We start from the raw sequence: 24,050 nt of genomic DNA on the forward strand, positions 1-24,050 counted from the left end.
TGCGTCGGATGGCATCAGGGAAAATTATTAGGCAAAGTTATAATTTTATGGAGGCGAGCAATACAAATAAATTCCAATGACTGGACAGGATAATTGGAGGCAAAAGGAGGTCTCATAATAGGGGCTGGTGATGAACAGGGAGCTCAGGTAGAAGGTTCGCACATGATTTATAGAGTTTTATCCCAGAGATGCAAAGTGAGTCATCGCTCTTGGCCACTTGGGCCTCCTTCTCTACCATATTAATTATCCGAGGAGGAGGCAAAATGGGCTCAGGTGTATAACAGGCCTCCGCTTCAGCTTCTCTCAGTAAGGGCTCTTTAAAAAAAAAGCACACGACAGAAACACGGCTCCGTGCAGAGTATCAGGCTGAAGAAACTGGCAAACAGAGGAGATTAACTATAATAGACTAATGTTATGTGAAGCTCACACAGACGCGAGTGGACATCACAGGAGGCGGACTTCACACAGATGACTCAGTTAAGCAAAAAACCCACAGATTTGGTGGGAAGCTGGCTACTGTCGAATTTGTATCGTTACCCAGGTGTGAAGTTGTTCAGCTTCAGAAATAAGGCATGTATAGTATGATGCAGGATGAATTAGCTTGGAGTGCAGTCAGTTCTCCAATTGATGCCAAAGGTGTCCAATAGGGTTGAGATCAGAGGTCAAGTTCTTCCACTCACACCCAAGTAAGCCATATGATCATGAAGCTGGCTTTGTGCTCAGGGGCATTATGATGCTGGGATGGACTTGGGTCTCTTAGTTCTAATGAAAGGGAAATGTAATGCTACCACATCCAAAGACTTCCTGTACAATGATGTGCCTTCAACTTTGGAGTGAGAAGAACCACATATGGCATTCAAAGTCTAGTGTCCCAATACTTCTGTCAGCAAAGTGTAGTTATTTGTCAACATAATTATGGCCTTAAACAGCTTTAAAAATAAAAAGCACACTAAACTACCTCTAACTCAGGCTTAACCTGAATGTATCCTCTACAATGTATATACTTGGACCATGATAGTCTGCTTTGCTATATGTTTTCCCTTCACCACTGCCTGATCTCTACATAAACTCAAACATTTTGCATTTATATTAAAATGTACACCGGGGCATAACATTATGACCACGTGCCTAATACTTTGTTGGTCTCCCTTTTGCTTCCCAAACTGTCCGGACCCATCGAGCATTAACAGCATTACCTTCTTCAGCAATTTAAGTTACAGGAGCTCATCTGTTGGATCGGACCACACGGTTCAGCCTTCGCTCCAAACGTGCATCAATGAGTCTTGGCCGCCCATGACCCTGTCGTCGGTTAACTGCTCCTGCCTTGGACCACTTTTGATGGATACTGACCACTGCAGACCAGGAACATCCCACAAGAGCTGCAATTTTGGAGATGCTCTGACTCAGTCGTCTAGACATCACAATTTGGCCCTCGTCAAACTCGCTCAAATCCTTATGCTTTCCCATTTTTCCTGCTTCTAACACATCGACTTTGAGGACAAAATGTTCACTTGCTGCCTGATATATCCCACCCACTAACAGGCACCATAATGAAAAGATAATCAGTGTTATTCCCTCACAGATCATAATGTTATAATAGTAATGTTAGAGGTTGACCGATTGAACGGCCAGCTGATTATTCGGGCCAAGTTTTGGCATTTTTAAATTAATCTGCCTCGGCCAAATGTGCTGCAAATTACCCTTTTGCGATTGCTTGAAAGAATAAGACTTTCCCATACAAGCAGGGGGCAGTAATCTGTATTCCGCATAGAAACAGGGAAACCAAAAGAGCTAGAACTGCAAATATATAAACAAGCAGCGTTTACACCTGCTGCGAACATTACTAACAAATTCATGTAGTGTTTTTTTTTCAATCATGAATGCTACGTTGCAAAAACAAGAGCAAGAATGACAACACGCATGTAAATTTTTTTTCTCCTGTGCTAATACGCTAAGCTAAATAGCTAATTCTTGGCGACCAGCTCCACCAAAAATACTCGAGCCAACAGTGTCGGACAAGAAAAACAAAGGCCGACCAACACTCAAAAACCACTTCACATTTCCCGATAGCTGACTGTCAGCTTGGTGTGTCCCAGGCTTTCAGTTCTTATTATTCGTTTTTAATCTAGCCTTATATATCCCATTTATTAAATATGATGCTGCTTTTGGAGAAAGTAAGTTTTTGAAACTGTATTGTTAGTGAGTCTTTAACCAGCTGTAGTTCAGGGTTGGTTTGGGGAAAAAAGAAACCTGCTAATAACTGCGCTAATTGGAGAGGCTTGTTTTGTTCAATAAATGTTTAATTTAAGCAATTTTCTATATCATATCTTATTTATTAACTATTAGATTTTATGAGATGAAGGGGGAAAAAAGAAAATCGGGCAAACATATCGCATCGGCCCGGAGAAAAACCCATATCAGTCGACCTGTAGTTATAATGTCATAATGTTATGCCGGACCGGTGTGTGTATATACGGTCATATGCCACGTAGGGATTAGTGCATAGGATCCAAAGCTGATTCGTCATTTGGATTTCATTACAGCTCGTTAGTGAATCAGGCGGATTTGTACATGAATTTTCATGTACTAAGGTCTTTGCTTGACATTTGATGAATGATGGCCATTATTGCAATGCACTATAAATATCCCTATAAATGTATGCAGAGCCAAATACTCAGTAGATCCATTATGTAATCCAATAGATTACATTATATTATATATATGATAGCAATATTAAGAGTTATGAGATATTTCCTTATATAAAGGGGAACAAATTAAGAAAGATATAAAGCAATTATGAAGAACCATGAGAGAAACTAATCAGTTGAAAAACAATTACAACTTTAATATTAAACAACTTGTTACTTTTTGATGTGGTAATGATGCTCAAGATACTTGATCTTGATGAGAGATGAGAATACTGAGAAAAATACGAGATAGAAGGACACAGAAAAGTCATGGAAGCTCACCAAGCATTTTGACTATGTGTTGTATTTCAGCGTGGAACCCAGCCATTAGGGAGGCACAAGCCAATGCACTCTTATAGGGAAATAGGGAGGGTTGCTTTAGGAAGGGCATCCAGCATAAAACATGTGCCAAATCAAATATGCGGGTCACGATTAAGAATGTCATACCGGATCGGTCGAGGCCCGGGTTAACAATGACCGCCACAGGTATCGTTAGCCAACAGGGTACCGGTTGAAATTGAGCTACTGTTGGCCGAAGGAGGAGAAGGAGAGGAGGAAGACATCTACAGAGGCGACAGGGTAAGGAGAAGTGTAGGAGAGTAGAGGTTTGGTTGGTACTTTAAATGTTGGTACTATGAGTGGTAAAGGGAGAGAGGTAGCTGATATGATGGAGAGGAGAAAGGTGGATATGCTGTGTGTTCAGGAGACTAAGTGAAAAAGGAGTAAGGCCAGGAACATTACAGGTGGGTTTAAACTGTTCTATCATGGTGTGGATGGAAAGAGAAATGGTGTATGGGGTGATCCTGAAGGAAGAGTACAGTAAGAGTGTAGTGGAGGTAAAGAGAGTTTCTAAAAGGGTGATTATCGTGAAGGTGGAAGTTGAAGGGATGATGATAAATGTCATCAGTGCCTATGCTCCACAAGTCGGATGTGAGATGGAGGAGAAGGAAAGATTCTGGAGTAAATTAGATTAAGTGGTAGATGGTGTACCTAGAAATGAACGATTGGTGATTGGGGCAGACTTCAATGGGCATGTAGGTGAAGGGAACAGAGGTGATGAGGAGGTGATGGGTAGGTATGGCCTAAAGGAGAGGAATGTGGAAGGGCAGATGGTGGTAGATTTTGCTAAAAGGATGGAAATGGCAGTTGTGAATACGTATTTTAAGAAGAAGGAGGATCATAGGGTGACCTATAAGAGTGGAGGAAGGTGCACACAGGTGGATTATGTTCTATGTAGGAGATGCAACCTGAAGGAGATTGGAGACTGTAAGGTGTTGGCAGGGGACAGTGTAGCTAGACAGCATCGGATGGTGGTCTGTAGGATGGTTTTGGAGGCGAAGAAGAAGAGGAGAGTGAAGAGTGAAAGAAGAATAAGATGGTGGAACCTGAAGGAGGAAGAGTGTAGTATGAGGTTCAGGGAAGAGGTCAGACAGGGGCTCAGTGGTGTTGAAGAGGTGCTGGATGATAGGGAAACTACTGCAGTAGTGATGAGGGAGGCAGCTAGAAAAGTACTTGGTGTGACATCTGGAAATAGAAAGAAAGAGAAAGAGACGTGGTGGTGGAATAAGGAAGTGCAGGGGAGCATAAGGGGAAAGAGGTTAACAAAACAGAAGTGGGATCAGCAGGGTGATGAGAAAAGTAGGCAGGAGTACAAGGAGATGCAGCAGCAAGTAAAGAGGGATTTGGTGAAAGCCCAGGAAAAGGCATATGAGGAGCTGTATGAGAGGTTGAACAATAGACAAGGAGAAAAGGATTTGTACCGATTGGCCAGGCAGAGGGACCGAGCTGGGAAGGATGTGCTGCAAGTTAGAGCAATAAAGGATGGAGATGGAAATGTGTTGACTAGTAAGGAGAGTGTGTTGAGAAGGTGGAGGGAGTATTTTGAGCAGCTGATGAACGAGGAAAATGAAAGAAAGAGAAGGTTGGATGATGTGGAGTTAGTGAAGCAGGAAGTGGATAGGATTATTAAAGAGGAAGTGAGAGCAGCGATTAAGAAAATGAAGATTGGAAAGTCGGCTGGACCAGATGACACAACGCTAGAAGCATGGATATGTTTAGGCGAGATGGCAGTGGAGTTTTTAACCAGATTGTTTAACAAGATTTTGGAAGGTGAGAGGATGCCTAAGGAATGGAGGAGTGTGCTGGTACCGGTTTTTAAGAATAAGGGAGATGTGCAGACCTGCAGTAACTACAGGGGAATTAAGTTGATTAGTCACACCATGAAGTTATGGGAAAGAGTAGTGGAAGCCAGGGTAAGAGAAGAGGTGACCATCTGTGAGCAACAGTATGGTTGCATGCTGAGGAAGAGCACCACAGATGCCTTATTTACTTTGAGAATATTGATGGACAAGTATAGAGAAGGACAGAAGGAGTTGCATTGTGTGTTTGTGGATTTAGAGAAAGCATACGACAGAGTGCCAAGAGAGAAGTTGTGGTATTGTATGAGGAAGTCAGGTGTGTCAGAGAAGTATGTGAGGGTGGTGCAGGACATGTATGAGGACAGTGTGACAGCAGTGAAGTGTGCAGTAGAAACAACAGACTGGTTCAAGGTGAAGGTTGGACTGCATCAAGGATCGGCCCTGAGCCCTTTCCTGTTTGCAGTGGTGATGGACAGGTTGACGGACGAGGTCAGACAGGAGTCTCCCTGTACTATGATGTTTGTGGATGATATTGTGATTTGTGGTGAGAGTAGGGAGCAGGTTGAGAAGAGCCTGGAGAGGTGGAGGTATGCGCTGGAGAGAAGGGGAATGAAAGTCAGTAGGAGAAAGACAGAGTACATGTGTGTGAATGAGAGGGAGGGCAGTGGAGTGGTGCGGTTGCAGGGAAAAGAGGTGGAGAGGGTGGTGGAGTTCAGGTACCTGGGTTCAACAGTGCAAAGTAATGGAGAGTGTGTTAGGGAAGTAAAGAAAAGAGTGCAGGCAGGGTGGAGTGGGTGAAGAAGAGTGGCAGGAGTGATTTGTGATAGAAGAGTATCTGCAAGAATGAAAGGGAAAGTTAATAGGACTGTTGTGAGACCTGCGATGTTGTATAGTTTAGAGACAGTGGCATTGAGTAAAAGACAGGAGGCGGAGTTGGAGGTAGCAGAGCTGAAGATGTTAAAGTTTTTGTTGGGAGTGATGAGGATGAACAAGATTAGAAATAAGTTTATTAGAGGGACAGCGCATGTTGGACATTTTGGTGACAAGATGAGAGAAGTGAGATTGAGATGGTTGGGACATATGCAGAGGAGGGACATGAGTTATATCGGTAGGAGAATGCTGAGGATGGAGCCACCAGGAAGGAGGAAAAGAGGAAGACCAGGAGGAGGTTCATGGATGTGGTGAGGGAAGACATGTAGGTGGTTGGTGTGAAAGAGGCAAATGTAGAGGACAGGGTGGTATGGAGACGGATGATCTGCTGTGGCGACCCCTAATGGGAGCAGCCGAAAGAAAAAGGAGAAAAAGTTGTATTTCAGCGTGGGTTGTTTATTATTCTCTTTTGATGTATATGTTTTTATATATTCCCACCTTTTTAAGTACTAATAGTATGTATGGGCCATCTCATTAACACATCTGTACATATTATTAGATTTTTTTAAAAACTGATGCGATGAATGGTTGATTTAAATACAATAAACAGGTGAAAACAGGGGTCAGTCTGAATATCACTTTTCCCTCTTTTGGACTCACATATAAAAATATGTTCACCCACTCACACATGCACACACACAACCCCTGAGGTCGGCATTTTTTGGCTTTTTCAAAAGCTTTAGAGATGAATGCATTCACAGGAGAGCTCTAATTGGCACTAGCAGGTAAATGAGATTGAGAGTGCTGCTCTCTGAACCCGAGGCTAGATATGATGGAATGGCTGGACGCAAGCTGAGGGATTTGGGGATCAGATCAGAGGGAGAACAAAGTGAGGCACGATTTATAAAAGCTTTCAAAATCTTCCGATACATCATTCCAACAAACACGAGGGTATCGCGGAATTAATTCATTTTAATTGTTGTTTATATTTATATACACAATTTGATTCAATTACTCACCTGATTATCAAATTTGAATGACTGTGTGCCCACTAGAAATCTTATAGCATCGGTTTCAGCTGTCTGAGCAGTCAAAGCGCGGCACTAAACCCCAACAAGAGAAAACAAGAGCATCGATTAATTGATATTTGTCTATTTAATAGCATTATACTTCCATTAAATAGAAAGACAACATGCAACAAACATTCCAATGTCATAACCTCTTTATTTCTGTGAAGCTGCTTTGGGACAACATAATTTAATGCACTAATAAATAGCAAATAAATAATAATAAGTAGCAAATAAATAGCAATATGCAATAACAATAAAGACACCAGACATAGTCTATGTATATAAAAGGTCATCATCTAATGGTGTTCTAAATGATTATAGATTTTCCAATTAAAGATGCTGACCATTAGCTTGCAGACCGTTGTGAAAAAAACATGCACATGTGTATACAGCCTCTCATTATGAGCACAAGTTTCTCATAAGTATTCATATCCCCAATATAAAAACTCTTTATATTCTATAACAACATATACACTAACCAGGCATAACATTATGGCATTATAACATTGTGACGGGTGAGTGAATAACACTGATTATCTCTTCATCATGGCACCTGTTAGTTGGTGGGATATATTAGGCAGCAAGTGAACATTTTGTCCTCAAAGTTGATGTGTTAGAAGCAGAAATAATGTTCAAGCGTAAGGATTTGCACGAGTTTGACAAGGACCACATTGTGATGGCTACACGACTGGGTCAGAGGATCGCCAAAACTGCAGTTCTTGTGGATGGGTTCCTGCTCTGCAGTGGTCAGTATCTATCAAAAGTGGTCCAAGGAAGGAACAGTGGTGAACTGACGACAGAGCCATGAGAGGCCAAGACTCATTAATGCACGTGGGGAGTGAAGGCTGAACAGTGTGGTCCGATCCAACAGACTAGATCCTGAAGCTCAAATTGCTGAAGAAGTTAATGCTCACCAGATCAGGACTGTTTTGGCAGCAAAAGGGAAACCAACAAAATATTAGGCAGGTGGTCATAATGTTGCACCTGATCAGTGTACATTTAAGTTCAAATTTGACCTGTAGAATGACAAACTCACAAACCCCTTCAGATAAGACTTGCTTTTCTGTAGTTTTGGTTGTGTTTTTGTAATGTGAACAATCTTTAAATGAACTCAGGCTTTATTTGAGGTGTAAAAGCCACATTGAACATAATTCGGTAAATTTGTCCTTTGGAGTATTTGGAGTCAAATCTATGAATCAATGAAATGAAATGAATGAAAATGCTCATAACTTACAACAAACATATCACATTATCAACACTATTAAAGAATAGTAAACCCCATTAGGTGCAACTTTGTTATATGAATGACAGTGACAGTGACATGACGACCAAACTAACTAACGTCATGACTTACATGTAATAATATAATCATGTAAGGCAATCTAATTCAAACAGCACGTGCAATCCCTAATGTAGTAGTATGCATGAAAGGCATGCGTCGTGATCTTAAAAAGAAAGCTGATTCAATGCAAACGAAAGAAACCAGGTATAAAATAATGCACTACCTGGAACTCCAGGCCATATATAACAGGCGCGTCATCCTCCATGTTCACAAAAGCTCTTATTTTACATCAGCAACACGCTGCAGTTTAATTACAGTTTGCTCCTCAAACTGCTTTTAGATCATATAATATTCTCAACAACTCAATTTAAAGCTGATTAAAGCCGATTCCTCATAAACCTGCCTTGCGCTTGATTTCCGCGTTGTGATAACCCGATACGTCAAAAGCGCAGGAATAGTTTGCGTAACTCCCTGCCCTTTAAACGTAATGTTTTCACTTCGCGCTTCGTTAATCCTTTCAGAATACCAACACCTCCCGGTAATATGGTTTGACCCTTATAGAATGCCGTACAGATTTTCAATCCTGTCTACTCGGCGCGTGCGCATGTCAAACTTGCCGTTGCCTGCGGGACGGACCAGCGCATGCGCACTATGTTCGGATCCCGGGTAGCGGCCGCTAGACGAGAAGGTGAGAGTTTTGGTTCCGGCGTCGTTACGTTGCAGACTAGGGCGAACGTTTAAACAGGTTTCTCTGCGATAAAATTTATTAATTCAGTAGCCCTGGTTTCATTTTCGACCAAATAAAATACGCTTTTATGACAAAAAATTAAAAGAGAAGCGTCGCTATTACCTGGCTAGCCGGCTATTTAGCCTGCTGCCAGGAGCGAATTGCCAATGGGTCTGTTCTAATATCCTGTGGAAAGTGCACAGGGTAGGGAAGGACATGATGTTATTGTACAGCCTACCTAGTGACCTTCGTGTTTTATATAATGATATTTGTTATACAGCCGACCTGGAGACCTGTCACAGCTAGCTACTTAGCTATGTACCGGTCGCCTAGCTCGGTTCCATCCCAAATATCCTTTTAGAAGGGTCATTTCTGATTTCTTTATGAAAGTGAACATTGTAGGCACTTATTGAATGAACTATGTGTTTGTAGAACGAGATGCAGCCCTGCATGGTACATGTCAGTGGTGGCCTGTTTTTTAGGTTTGTTTTTTAAACTGTATGTGTTGCCTGGTTGTGTAAATAATAGAATTCCAATATAACTGTGATTTAAATAAATGTTTATAAAAGATCATAATCCACAAGTTTCCCCTTTACATTGAAATTGTAAATTGAGAGGCTGCAGTAGTGATCTTGATAACATGTATAAGGAAGTATATAATGACTGTATAAGGAAGGATGTTATACATATTAAAACAGAATAGACTGAAAATTCCACTAACGCACTTGTAGGACCTGTAAAGACTAAACCGTAGTAATATTATACTGCTGTCATGTCACATGTCTGTAACACGCTGATTGTGTTTCCCACTGTGTTTGAATTTTAGGCGAGCGCCATGGACAGTGGTGAGGATGCAGCTCAAAGGCCTTCGACTCTAGATATAGCCGGATTAGAGAGAGACAAATCTTTAGTCCTTGCACCTTCAGACGACACTGCGATGACCAGCCTTGCCAGCATGACAGATACCCTCTTCCAAGAGGAGAGCATTGACCTGGATGTAGAAGCGTTCCTTTCCCCGCAGGATGACAGCGCTGCGTCTGGGAGCGTCACAGATAAGCTGAATGATCAGATGTTGGAGAGCGTCATGATCTCCGATTCGCCCAACAGCGAGGAGGAAGATGTCCCGATTGACACTCTGTTGGAGCAAAAAGATGACAAGGAGTCCCTTGACTCCAAAGAGCCTGAGGAAGGCAAAGTGTTTGAAGCCAAAGAGGACGAGACAGAGGCTGGAATTGAACAAGCCTCTCCTGATGATGCTGTGGAATCAGAAGCATCTCTAACTTTAGTTGAAAAAGAGAAAACGGAGGACAGTGATATGGACAGTGTTAAGGAGGTGGTTACAGACCCAGCACCTGCTCTAAGCAGCCCCAAAGCTGAGGAAACCGAGCTTGAAGTAGCCAAGCATGTGATTAAGGAAGAGCCCATTCCCGTGTGCACTATATTCAGCCAAGGCATGCAGAACAAAGCACAATCCCTGGTACCTGACGGGTTTCAGCCGACTTTGGTGAAATCGCCAAGCTTTACAACTGGCCATAATGAAACTCCCAATAAACTAGCACCTCTGGTGTCTCAGCCCAGCCCCAGCCTCAGTAAATTCTTCACCGATAACGGCACAGTTAATCCTGCCTCAGATTTCTTCGACTCCTTCACGACGTCCTCATCGTTCATTTCGGTTAGCAACCCGAACGCAGAGACGGCAAAGTCCCCAGCCCCTCCTGAGCGCCAGCTTTCCTCAGGCTCAAGCAGCCTTCTACCGGACGGAGGCACTTTCTTCAGTCCTGCTCTTAACGTGAGCACACCGAGGCCTGTCCAGGGCCCTGCAGATCCTGTTGTGACCATTTCTAAGTTTCAGGCGGTGTTCTCAGGCAGCGATGATCCGTTTGCAAGCGCTCTGAGAATGAGCGAAGTGGATAAACGATATGACGCCTGGCTTCCCTCTGAGGAGACCAGGAGAGTGCTGATCTCTGTGGCCACTCAGCAGGTCAACCCGGTGCACGTAGATAGGGAGAGGCTGTCTATGCCTGGACTCAAGTTTGACAATTTGCAGGTCAGTGCCTTGAGTGGGGAAGATTGAGGGATGGACAAAGGACCATATTATTTAATTCCAGTAAATTAACTTATATTGCACTAAGCTGCCCAGTACAATAATAAACAGTTAGAATAAGGGGTGTAATGGTACACAAAATTCACGGTTCGGTTCATACCTCAGATTTTAAGTCACGATTCAGTTCAATTTCAGTGCAGTTAGGGGGAGGAAACGCAAAACCTAAAATCGCTTGTTGTTTTTTATTAACGCGGTTTATTATTATTATTATTAACATAAGTGAACATCAGTTTACATTTTTCAAAACCATTTAAAATAAAATGCCTGCTTGGATAAATAATATATAAATTAACATCAAAAAAATATTTTTACAAAATAAAATATATAAAAATAGAATAAATCTAATTAATGCAATACAATTTTTATTATATTGATTCAACTGAGTAATCGTTTAAATTGGCATATATTAAATTGATTAAATAAAATTTAATAAATGGAAAAATGTAATTAAATAATTTGTTAGTCCCCAGATGTACATAATACAGATGTGTGTGTGTGTGTGTGTGTGTGTGTGTGTGTGTGTGTGCGTTTGTTTTTTACATTTATCGTTTTTTACATGCTGTTAACTGTAACAAATCTCTTCATTCCTTCCATCCTTCATTCACTTCTTCTATATGTGGAATTGTCAGGATTCTCTCCTTTTAAGAAAAATTCTTGAAGCTGGACTTAAAATGTTGGTGATGGCAGGAAGTGAAGCGATTTTTGTGCTTGCGCAAAAAGAGTTTTACAACGCACTGCCAATTTTAGCCACAGTTACACTGCACTAACTGTCGTTTATCTGGAATTATTTTGTATGTTTTCAAGTTTAATAATAATAATAATAATAATAATAATAATAATAATAAAAATTAAATAAATCATTGACATTGTGCTCAAAGTGCGAGGCAGAGACAAAAGGTCTGTTACTTAATAGGGAATTTTAAGTGTGTTTCCCATGTAAAAAGAATTGCATTCAGTACACGTACAGTGCACTGAGCCAAAAGCCCGAAATGGTATACAGAATACGTGTACTGTTACACCACCAGTAAGAATGCATCTCTTTTTTTTTATGCATGCTGTTGTAGGGAAAAAAATCAAACAGAGGTTGGTGGAATGCAGCCCGATGTATTTTGCATTACAAACAGTTATTTTCCTTTTCTTTTGCAATTTGAGAACAATTACATGTTGTATTTTTTATTCATTTTCAATTACATGAATTGTTCATGAAGCATTTTATATTGAAACTATAAACAGTCATTCTCTGCACCCCCCAAAAAAAAAAAAAAAACACAATAACAAACCAAGTACAGAAGCCATTCCATGCCTTTATTCTGTCCTTTGTTCTGTATACTTTCCCATGGCAGAACAGATTTATGTGAAAAGACTGGAGACTCCTTCCAAATATGTTAAGTATCTACCAGAAAAAAATGGCTTCACCATGGCAACAGTTACACACCTTTTTTTGATCTGCTCATTATTAGACTCAAATTATGAGGAGGATCCTCCATTCTACAAGTAAAATAGAAACCGTAATGTGCGGATTCATTTAAACAGGGACTTTTCAGAGCTGCTGTTATAACATTGATCAGTGTCCTCTGACCAATCAGAATAGAGAATTCACCATTAATGTGTTATGAAGCAACTTAGTAACATTATGTATTCATTTGTTGTTAATTAAATTGGTTTACTATAAATTATTGTAAACCGTTTATCCCAATTTTTTGCTATTTAACAAAATCGTTTTCTGTTCCATGATGTCATGAAAGTGTGCAGGGATCCATGACCATTGATTAATGTGCAAACTTTAATACTTTAATATGTAAAACTCACACTCAGCATGTTTCAGGGTGATGCAGTGAAGGACCTGATGCTGCGTTTCCTTGGAGACCAGGCAGCGGCGAAGAGGCAAGTTCTCAACGCTAACTCGGTGGAGCAGAACTTCTTTGGTCTAAAGCAGCTGATTGTGAGTCATCCTTCCTGTCCCTGTTTTGAAAAGGATAATTTTTTTTTTTAAATCACTGCCATCCCTGTGTCTATAACTAGCCTGTAAATTGTGGAGCACAGTAGTATTGATACAAATGAGAGCTATTGGCATTTGGTAGAGATGGAAGAAAAAAAACACTTCCTGGAAGTGATGAGAAACATAAATTTGCCCTGGAGTTTATTGAGGAGGAGATAAAAGAAAGTCAGTGGCACAAACAGGATGTTAAGAACCCTGGGATAATAAAAGATCCAATTTATCTCTGCAAATGTAGTTACTTCAGTGATCAGGGTAAATGTTTTGGAAGGTATTTAAGCAACTATCTGATCTAGCTAGTTGTTGGATTTGATCTTGATTTAGTTTCTATACACTTGGCCTACACTGTATCGCCAAAGGTTTGTGACACCTTTTTTCTCCCCTACAAACCTGGAAATGAACACATCATTGTGTGCTGTAGCTTTCCAGTTTCTCTGTAACTAAGAGACCAAAATCTGTTCCAGCATGACAATGTTCCTGAGTACAGGAAGCTCCATGAAGATATTGGCACAGTTGGAGGGGAACAACAACAGAGTCTTAACCACACAAAAACACCTTTAGGATTATCACCCCAGACTTCTACACCCAGCATATCACCAACTTCAGGGCTTGACCTCACTAATGCCCTCGTGGCAGATTACACCGCGTTCGCATTAATAGTGACGCAACATAAGAGAACAGCTAAAAGGCCGTTGTTTGTTTGGTAAAAGCTGCCAATTTCTGTAACAGAAAGCAATAGTTTGAAAACATTTTGGAGAACCATTTGGGATTCGATCTACTGCTTGGTTTGATAAACACCACCATATTCTAAATATGGGGTCATTTCTAAGTAAAGTTATTTATATTATTGATTTCTGTTAAATATGTTTTGTGGGCTTGTTAACACCAGACAAATTTGTGTGTCTGTTTTAATGTTAGACTAGCGGTCAAGGCTGTCCAAATGCTAAAGCTCCTATATCGGTGTGCCAGATGCATAGCTGTTGGTAACACCGGTATTTAGGGAATGCAGGCCTGCGCTCCCTAATCCGGCTTCAGGAAGACCAATAGATTTTTATGGAACTTGATTTTCTTATTGTAAAGAAAATAGTTAGAAATTAAGTGAAACTGATGTTGTTAAACCTTAGATAATGACAATTTTTTTATTATATTTTTAAGATATAAATGATTGCCCCCCCCACCTCCGCAGTACCACATGAATCATATAGAGAGAAGATGGTTCTGTGAACAAAAAGCAAGACTGTGTGCCTATATATTGCCTGGAGAAGTGTGCTTTTTTTCCTGAAGAGGTATATATGTATGTGTGTGTCTGTGTGAGAGAGAGAGAGAGAGAGAGAGAGAGGTTGTATTCCCATCTGTAGCCTAAGGGGTTTATCTCACTGCATCACTGAGCTGCTTTCAAGCAAAACTGTCAGACACACACGAGCAGGTCAGAACTGTTCAGCCTTCCCCACTGTGCCCATGCCCTTGAACAACACACAAACATGCACAAAATACTGTGTCCAGTGTTTGTGTGTGTGGGTGGGTGTGTGTGTGTGTGTGTGTGTGTGTGTGTGGGAGAAAGATTCAGGGTTAGCGAGTTAGTAAAGAGCTGCTTCTGCTGATGTGCCGCTCCCTCCAGCATCCCCAGTGGGGCAGTTTGAGTTAATCCCCAGCTATCCCCCTTTTTAAAGGCTCAGCTCAAACCATTGCTATTGGGATACTTATTTTTGTTATTTGCTTTAACCAGGATATTGCAGACCATGTACGTTTACTTCCAAACTGCTAAAACAGTTAAACATTGCAAATGGGTTAAGAGCAATAAACTGTTCATATGCACAAATAATGTTTTGTGTTTTTCCAGAGCCTAACTGTAGAGCGTTTTTGATTCAGGTTACCTCTGCATAATAAATGAATTGCAATTAAACTCTAAAATGGTTCCCACCTGCTTTTAGGTGTGCTGTAAGTCAACACATAGGCTTTCTGCAAAACAGAACAGTTGTTTCTGCTATTTTACTCCTGGGATATAAATTATGCATAACTGTACAGTCAGTTCAAAGAAGCAGGGCTAACCATTGCTATTGTGGGATTTTTTTACAGTTCTAAAGGTTTATATGTACATTATACCGAAAAAGTTTGTCGACACCTGATCATAATTTGTACGTGCTTTTTGAACATCCCATTTAACATTTAGTCCACTTTTGCTGTTATAATACCCTCGACACCTCTCGGAAGATGTTCCTCTAGATTTTGAAGTGTGTCTGTAGAGATTTCTGCACATTCAGTCACAAGGGTGAGGAGGCCTGTGGTGCAATGGAATAAGTGTGTGTGTGTGTGTGTGTGTGTGTGTGTGTGTGTGTGTGTGTGTGTGTGTGTGTGTGTGTGTGTGTGTTTATGGGCCAGTGGGCGCGTGCACAAGCACCGGGTCACGAGAGGAAGGCAGAGCAAAACCTCTGTTTCAATGTCCAGCGACGCAGATAAAAAGCTGTAAGACAAGAGTTAAAATTTGGACTTTAAAAGACTAAAACCCAGAAAAAAGAAGTGTTCTAACACTAAGACAACTGAACTCTGTTGACCGCTGGCAGTCTTTCTAATAAATTTGTTTCTAATCCTGTCCATCCTCATCACTCCCTATGAAAATCTCAGTATCTTCTGCTCTGCTACCTTGAGCTCCGCCTCCTGTCTAGTCAATACTACTGACTCTAAACCATACAACATCGCTGGTCTCACCACAGTGTTATAAACTTTCCTTTTCACTTTTGCAGATACCCTTCTATCACAAATCCCTCCTGTAGCTCTTCTCCACCACTCCACCCTGCCTGCACTATTTTCTTCACTTTTCTAACATATTCTCCATTTGTACTGTTGACCCAGGTACCTAAACTCCTTCACCTTCTCCACCTGCAACCGTACCACTCCACTGTCCTCCCTCTCATTTACACACATGTACTCTTTCTTAGTCCTACTGACTTTCATTCCCCTTCTCTCCAGCGCATACCTCCACTTGTCCAGCTCTTCTCAACCTGCTCCCTACTCTCACCACAAATCACAATATCATCCGCAAACATCATAGTCCAGGGAGACTCCTGTCTAACCTCATCTGTCAACCATCACCACTGCAAACCGGAAAGGGCTCAGAGTTGATCCTTGATGCAGTCCAACCTCCACCTTGAACCGGTCTGTCATTCCTACTGCACACTTCACTGCTGTCACACTGTCTTCATACATGTCCTACACCACCCTCAAATACTTCTTTGACACACCTGACTTCCTCAAACAGTACCACAACTCCTCTCTCGGTACCAGCACACTCCTTCTCCATTCCTCAGGCATCCTCTCACCTTCCAAAATCTTGTTGAACACTCTGTTAAAAACTTCACTGCCATCTCTCTGAAACATCTCCATGCTTCTACTCGTATGTCATCTGGTCCAACAGACTTTCCACTCTTCATCCTCTTAATAGCTGCTCTCACTTCCTCCTTACTAATCCTATCCACTTCCTGCTTCACCATCTATACATTATAATGCAAATAATTTTTTTTAACAACACAATTTTTTTTTTTAAATGCGTGATTAATACAGCGCATTTCTGTTTGACCATTTTAATAAAAAAATAAATAAATATATGAGAGAAAATTAAAACGTCTAACGCAACACACATTTATTCAAAACATCCTTTCTTTACTAAAAAATATTTTTCAATGACTAAACATTTGTTTTACTGATGCGCCAAGTCTCAAAACAATCACCAAATTCCGCCATGATGCACACAACTGTACATGTAGAAACATAGCAAAAGTTTTGTTTGGTGTCCTTATGATTTATCTATTTTTAAACACCATAATTACTTTAAAACATTTACAAGTATATTTTGTATTCCTGCTTTTTGTTGAGCACAGTTTCACTAATAATAAATATACATTTGCATAAAGCGTCCCTATTTGTCCATGCCTATGTTGATTATGAATTTAAGGTACATTTGCATAAAAATATGCAAGTAAGTTGCGATTAATCAATCGCAATATATATATATATATATATATATATATATATATATATATATAGTTATATATATTCTATATATAACTGCTAAGTTGTAGAAATTAGATGATTGAAAGTCACTCTATCAGCATCTGCCAAATGCATAAATGTGAATGTAAATGTGAGCAGTTTAAGATGTTTTGTTTAATCAAATTTTAAATCAAACAAATTTGATTTAATGATCATGAGGAACATCCTTAAAGAAGTGACTGGGTTCCAGCTAATGCCAAAAAATGAGGAAAAATAAGCTGTTTCTCTCCTCTCTCTCTCTCTTTCTCTCTCTCTCTTTTTCTCGCTCGCTCGCTCTCTCTCTCTCTTGCTCTTTCTTTTTCTCGCTTGCTCTCTCACTTTCTTTCACTTTTTACGGTTTCAGCCTCTCTAACTGTGAAGCCTCCTACACTCCTCCGTGCCAATGACGCACTTATATAAGCACACAGTGTATATATAAATAGATTTTTTTTTCCCCTTGCAAAGCAGTCTTTGCTAGGAGCTGATGTGTGAATCCAGAATGACAGTTCCACATGTCTGGTTGCTCGTGTTTGTTCTGGTGCATGTGGAGATTGTGGATTCTCTTCCCAGAGGCAGAACAGACCAGTCTGACTGCAGCAGAGCTTCTATGGGTGACTCATTCTGCAGTGTGTGTGTGTGTGTGTGTGTGTGTGTGTGTGTGTGTGTGTGTGTGTGTGTGTGTGTTAGGCCTGCGATAGGGCTCCTGTAATTGTCACTAGTGTGTCTCAGCATGGTGCCAGAGAGAAGCAAGCAAGCAAGTACGAATATGAAGAGGATTGCTGTGATAGAGAAGAAGCCAGTGTTGTTAAAAAGAAATTGAATTCCCAAAATCATGCCTCACCTTAGGTTTCTTAAAATTGGTCTACTCTCCCTACCATAATGCTGTGATGCCGTAATTTTACGAAGACCCCTCTACATAAAATTCCCTGCTTACAAAGGTACATATTAACAACTAGCGTGATTTAATGGCAACCTCTACTTTTAATGCTTCATTTATGATTACTCATCATCTTCCTATCTGAGCCCTGCCACATATTCAACAGTCAAGTCATGCGTTTTGAATGTAATGTGGAAAAATAAATATACAGGTCCCTGGAAATAAAAGCGAGTCTCTGGTGTGATGAGGTGCACTCTGCTCAATAATTTACATAGCTGTATGTAAATGTATAAGCCACAACAAAGGCTTTGCTACAGAAGCTGCCATTGCTCATGGTTTGAATTCTCGTGTCATCAGGGTTTTTATTCATACCTTTATCTTCACTGCTACTTGGTTCAGTCTGCAGAATCACTTGTCGGCCTGCATCCAGACCACAGTTCAACAATACTGTGTTTACTGGAAAGTGCGCTGTGCGAGGACCTTCTGAACTGTGCTCCGTGTTTCTTTTTGACAGGATATAACCTGTAATTATCAGAAGGTTATGAGTAAAAGCTTGTTTGGGTCGGGTTGCTTTGCTCAAAATACGGAGCTTTTTTTTTTTTGGCTATTTCTTTTCTAAACCTAACTCATCCGGTTGTACAATGGTGGTGTTGCTGCTGTAAGTCCCCATCTCAATCCTGAGTTAAGGTGATTGTCAGTGTGATCATTTTCATATTCTTCCAACGTATGTAGGAAGTTCCTCCAGGTTTTCCCATTTTGCTTCCTACCTCCTAAAAAAAGTTGCTAGCTCCTGTTTTTTTCCCCAGGTCAGTTTTAAAGACTCCTAATATTCATTCTGGTTGAAGCTTCAGATTAACGAATTCATAAACTTATGAGGTTGATGTGATGTACGATGGGGAGGTGGTAGCTTAGTGGTTAAGGTTCAAAGTTCAAATCCCAGCACCAACAAGCTGCCACTGATGGGCCCTTGGGCAAGGCCCTTAACTCTCAACTGCTCGGTTGTAAGTCGCTCTGAATAAAGCGAATATGTACAAAAATATAGATTTTAATGGCATAAACGCTTTAATTTCCTTATCATTTGAATGGTGCATTTATTTATTTATTGTCTTTATTTTAACCAGTAATTGGTTCTTGCTTTGAGTGCATGGGGGGGGGGACACACTTTTTACCTGCTGTTCTTTCTGAAGGATGGTAGCAGTGTACATTCATCAGTTTCTTTGTTTGCGTTTACTAAAGGAGACGCACTATTTAACAAAATCACCTGTTTTTATCCGCTGCTCAGCTTCATTTGCAGAGGAGCCTGATGTTTCATTGTAATGTTCCTGACTCCCTCTTAATAGCCTGCATTGAGGGGGGAAAAGGCTGGTTTTTTTTTTTTTTCTTTTCTTTCCTCCTCCTAACAGCACAGTCATCTCCTCTACTCTTTTGTATCAGGGAGTGCAGACATCCTTAATCTCTGAAGCAGAACAATGAAGTGCAGGTTCAGATGAGGTCAGTGTGAATTGCACTTGGGCATTGGAGAGTCACGTTTTTCTACTAAGAATTCAGCAGGTGGATGGGAGTTGGCGTTGCAGATGCTGCAGGGTACACTGGATTTATTCGTTTATTTATTTTTTTTAGGGCCGTTATTAGTTCTGCTGTAGTTGGATTGTCAAATTCTAGTCATTGAGGCTTTTCCCCATGAGGCCCCACTTCATTATGAAAGAACACAGCGGTTTTAATCGAACAGTTCCAGGCTTTGAGGCAGGAAATAAGACTCTTTTTTTTTTTTTTTTATTCTGTGTCGATCTACCTGTTCTAGATGCAGGGCTTGTCAGAAAGTTATTAGTCTCACTTTCAAACACTATGGGTCAGTATATTTCTGTACATGTCTCTTTACAGTGCTGTGCTTTTGTATATATAATTTTATGGTTGGTGTTGTCAGTGTTCTTAGATGAAGGCAATGTTCTCTCAGCAGTCTGTTGAGGAGCGGAACAGAAATTCATTTTTGGGAGAAACGACAATACTTTGTATTGAGATTTAATCAGCTAGCTCTGATCAATCTGTAAACTTTGTAGGTGGAAAAAGCTTTTATATCAACAATCTGCTTTAGAAAGTTATGTGAAATATGGAAAACCATGGTTGAACATCCTGCACTGTGCAATTCAGTTTAAATGATTTCAGGATGTATTGCTGATCTAAAAGAATCCTGTATGGTAACATAGGCATAAGTATAGTGAAGCCTTATGACTAGGGCTGCAGATATCTTTTATTTTAGTGATAGAGTATTTTACAGATTATTCCATCGAGTAATCAAGTACTTTTTTTTTTTTAAACAATATTAAATATACAAGAGAAAATAAACAATTATTTTTTTTTTTTTAAGAAAAGTATCATTTTTATTGCTGAAATTGCATACAAAAATACAGTGCATACAGAAAGTATTTACAGCGCTTCACTTTTTACATTTTGTTATGATATAGTCTTATTCCAAAATGGATTTAATTCATTATATTCCTCAAAATTCTACAAACAATACCCCATAATGACCACGTGAAACAACAGTGTGCAAGAGTGCAAATTTATAAAACAATAAATAAATAAATACTGTAAATGTGAAAACTAAACCCCTTTAGTGCGTTTAATTGCCATTGTACATCAAAATGCAAATACAGATATATGAATAAAAATGATTTTAAATTACTTCAAAAAGGTAAACGCACTGTTCTGTGTTTTCTTTGTTTTAGTTTATAATCCCAAACTTTGAAAATGTTGTCGTTTCTTCTGAGTCTTCTCCTCGCCCCGCGCTGTTTTTTTCCCGTTACTTCGTTTTTCATTCTGCAGCATCATATGTGTTTATCTGTCCAGAGTTTACCGGGTGGTGCATCAGTAATAATGGTCCGTGGGGAAACAGTGCTCTGTGTGTAGTTAAATGGACTAAACAAAGCATCGAGGCAAATCATTTGCTCTCTTGTATTCAAATTACTCGAGTCATCCGAGGAATTGCTTCAGCCTTACATCTGCCATCTTATGTTCATGTTGCCAGTAGTTAAAGCATCGTAACATTTTTGGAAGAAACCACTATCTGTCCTCTTCTGCATACAGAAGGTTTTTTTTGTCATTTCAAGCATATAAAGTTTGCAGACTGCAATGTGAAAAGACCACTGAACATTGAGCTGCACGAGACAACACAGGCATATGCAGATACACACATAGGACTCCATAAAGTACATTACTTTAAAAACAGTAAGAACATGTGATTGGCAAGGGAACAGATTGACAAAGATGCCATCCCTCCCTCCCATAGAGCCTGGCCAATTTGGTTGCTTTTTGCTCAAGGCCACAGATGGCTGTTTCATCTCCTGATGATAGGACAAACACTTTGTCTGTTGTTCCAATTGGGAGCCTTAGGAAATATGGATGGTTTTTCATGTTGCTAAAAATGCAGACAGATGATATGCATTATATTATGAACTGAATTTGCCACATCCTTTACAAATGACCAGGCATATGAATGGATTATATATTGCAAATGTGTGGTGGCTTGGGCATGAATATTTTAGCCAAAATGTAAATGTTTTTTCCCCCCACATCTCCAGACAATACTGTATAAATATAAAATTTCCATTTCTAATGTGGTCAAAGTAAAAACATGAACTACTCTGTCAATTCAAAGCCACTTTGTGTGAAGAGCCCATGATAATAAGACTAATCCAGAGCAGGTTGAGTGTGCCTAAGGGTTGAGAGTACCTAATACAGAATGTGAAGAGTGTTTCAATTACAGCATGGCTAAACTCCGAGCACCTGCAATCCACCTCTCTCGAGAGGGAGTGTGAGCACACAAGCCTACAGAGAAACACATCAAGGCTGCTGTGTTTGTTTGCTGCACTCCCTCCTCATGTCTTCCTGATGAAAAGCATAGCCTTTGTGTTGTTCTTTATTCCTTGCTTCTTCTTTTTTTCCCTCCTCCCCCAGATTCTGTCTCTCTATGTATCTGGAAGCCCCAAACGATTTGCACCGGCCTTGTTATTTTGTTTTTTTTAGAACAGTCTATAGTGGATATGATCAGGTTAACAGATCACTGAACCCTGTTCTTCTGTGTGACTTGGCCAGGTTATTATTATGGATTACATTTTGCTGAATTGCTTCATCTGTTCTGTATTATTTCAGAAGTAAACCAAAAGTCAACATGTTGGTGAATAATAGTTAAACCATGCTATACTCAGCCAAATCACATCTTGTAGTGCAGCAGGCGGTGAGCAAGGGAATGAGAAAAGCGTGCTTTCGTTTTTTTTTTTTTTTTTTTTACTGTGGTCCCACACTGGAGCCTATAACGTTTACCCCCAAATTAAGCCTTTTGTTTTGCAAGTCCGTAAGAAATAGCGTGTTTTTTTTTTTTTTTTTTTTTTGTTTTTTTATGGGTTGATTAAGCTACATGTCCACCAGGCAATTATGAATAAAAAAACGAATAGCCTGGCCAAGGAATCAAGGTTTGTACAGTGCTCCCAGGCCACTCATTTGGTTTTGTCCACTGCTGATTATATTAGTCCCTATACAAACCACCGCACGCCTGCGAACTGCAGAAATGCTCTAGCAGGATGGGAAATCTGTCTATTGTGTATTCTTTTCTGCACATCCCAGTCAGGTCTGTGTGTGCATTTTAATACAATGTACAACGCTATCGAATTTGTGTCCTTTTGACGCAAAGTGCAAAATCAAACGTTATATTTTGATCTATTTTGCAAGTGCCTTGCAACCCCCGAATTTGCAGTACATCATAATGGACCCCCATTTCCACTTGCCTTGACTTTTTTATGTTCTGTCTCAGAGACTGCAGCTGCTTTCGCCCATTTCCCTGCCAGTCGTTTTCAGCTTCATTTCCCACCCTAATGAAGATTTAAAGGCACCGGGGCTGTGGAGAGAACCAGAGAGACGCGTTAGAGGAGGAGGCACAGGGAGAAGCTGAGCAGGACACAAATCTCAGGGCTCAGAGGGATGCAGGGAGAATATACTTGAGATAGGAAAAGAATAAGCAAAAAAATAGAAGGGAGACAGTAAAAGCAGACAGAGGAAAGAGTGTAGTCTGGGAAACTGGAAATATAATAGAAGTAGGTTGTTTCATTTCCATACTGTTGATGCTGGATGGCAGTGATCTAGTAAAGCCTGTGCATTATCTCATAGGAACAGTATTGTCCAACCCTTCTTAGTGTGCTCACCCTGTCCTTTCTAATCATGGCTTTTTTTTTATTTCCCATCTTGTCAACCAGGGCACAAAGAACTGGCGGGCAGCCGTCGACTTAACTGGCAGACTACTGACTGCTCACGGCCAAGGCTACGGCAAGAGCGGCCAGCCGAGCACAAACACCACCGACACGCTGCAGGTGAGCACAACACTTCAGCTCCCTGTGATATTCAGGTGCAGCATAACATGTACTACAGCCAGATTGGAGACCCTGTGAAATAATCACTTACTACAGTGCCAGTTTGTTACTGAAACCGGAGGGAAAATGGAAGCTGAATAATAATAATAATAATTTAACCTTTATTCGTCCCACAGTGGGGAAATTTCTAGTTTTTTCGCATATCCCAACTCATCTGGAAGCTGGGGTCAGAGGTGCAGGGTCAGCCATGGTACGGCGCCCCTGGAGCTGATAGGGTTAAGTGCCTTGCTCAAGGGCTCAACAGTGGTAGCTTGGCTGTGCTGGGGTTCGAACCGCTGACCTTGTGATCAGTAACCCAGAGCCTTAACCACTGGACTACCACTGCCCCAATGATAGTGTTTTGAGAGAGAGAGAGAGAGAGAGAACAAATTTCAGAATTTAAGTTGTGCATTAGACAAGAAATTCCAAGATCAAATCCCAACACTAGCACTACCATCTGTGGCCTGACTAACTTGTTTAAAAGCATTACTCATCATTCATAATACATGTTTTAATAACGTATAAATAAATAAAGAAATGCAGATTTCTGCACAATGTGTAAACAGAAAAAGAATCCACGATGCGATGGTCATCAGTGATGCAAACCAAGGGAGGAAGATTGTTCTTGCTGTCTCTATGGGAAAGATGATATTCACGCTCTCACTTGGCAGTTACGCCGACAGTAGGGCTATGGGTGTATCGGTACACAAAATTCACGGTTCTGTTCGGTACAGTTAGGGGGAAGAAATGCAAAACACAAAATTGCTTGTCGTTTTTTTATTAATGCAGTACAGTGGTCCCCCGGTTATCGAACGGCTCGGCTATCGAACATTCCGTCTAGCGAACGGTTTTCCAAACGAAATTTCGGTCCAGT

The 24,050-nt window shown here is 40.5% G+C and overlaps 2 protein-coding genes across 5 annotated transcripts in view; one reads left to right on the plus strand and one right to left on the minus strand.

The window, feature by feature from the left end:
* The window catches only part of eipr1 (EARP complex and GARP complex interacting protein 1), a 43,558-nt gene extending 35,067 nt beyond the window's left edge, over positions 1-8,491 (minus strand). Inside the window, exons 1-2 of the mRNA XM_046856473.1 lie at positions 8,271-8,491; positions 6,715-6,798 (exon numbers count right to left, since the gene is read on the minus strand). Of these exons, the coding sequence (XP_046712429.1) occupies positions 6,715-6,798; positions 8,271-8,312 (126 nt within the window). The 5' untranslated portion in view covers positions 8,313-8,491. The remainder of the gene's footprint in view (positions 1-6,714; positions 6,799-8,270) is intronic.
* A 136-nt stretch (positions 8,492-8,627) lies between these two features.
* trappc12 (trafficking protein particle complex subunit 12) overlaps positions 8,628-24,050 on the plus strand; it is a 34,911-nt gene continuing 19,488 nt past the window's right edge. The window contains exons 1-4 of one of the 4 annotated variants that reach the window (XM_046856467.1): positions 8,628-8,735; positions 9,601-10,821; positions 12,704-12,820; positions 23,024-23,137. In XM_046856467.1, coding sequence (XP_046712423.1) covers positions 9,610-10,821; positions 12,704-12,820; positions 23,024-23,137 — 1,443 coding nt within the window. In that variant the 5' untranslated portion in view covers positions 8,628-8,735; positions 9,601-9,609. Of the gene's footprint in view, positions 8,736-8,767; positions 8,793-8,844; positions 8,979-9,206; positions 9,257-9,600; positions 10,822-12,703; positions 12,821-23,023; positions 23,138-24,050 lie in introns of those variants that run through there. The other 3 variants (XM_046856472.1, XM_046856471.1, XM_046856470.1) reach the window with 3 other exon arrangements.

The sequence above is a fragment of the Silurus meridionalis genome, chromosome 8 (genome assembly GCF_014805685.1).
Source record: "Silurus meridionalis isolate SWU-2019-XX chromosome 8, ASM1480568v1, whole genome shotgun sequence".
Lineage (NCBI taxonomy): Eukaryota > Metazoa > Chordata > Actinopteri > Siluriformes > Siluridae > Silurus > Silurus meridionalis.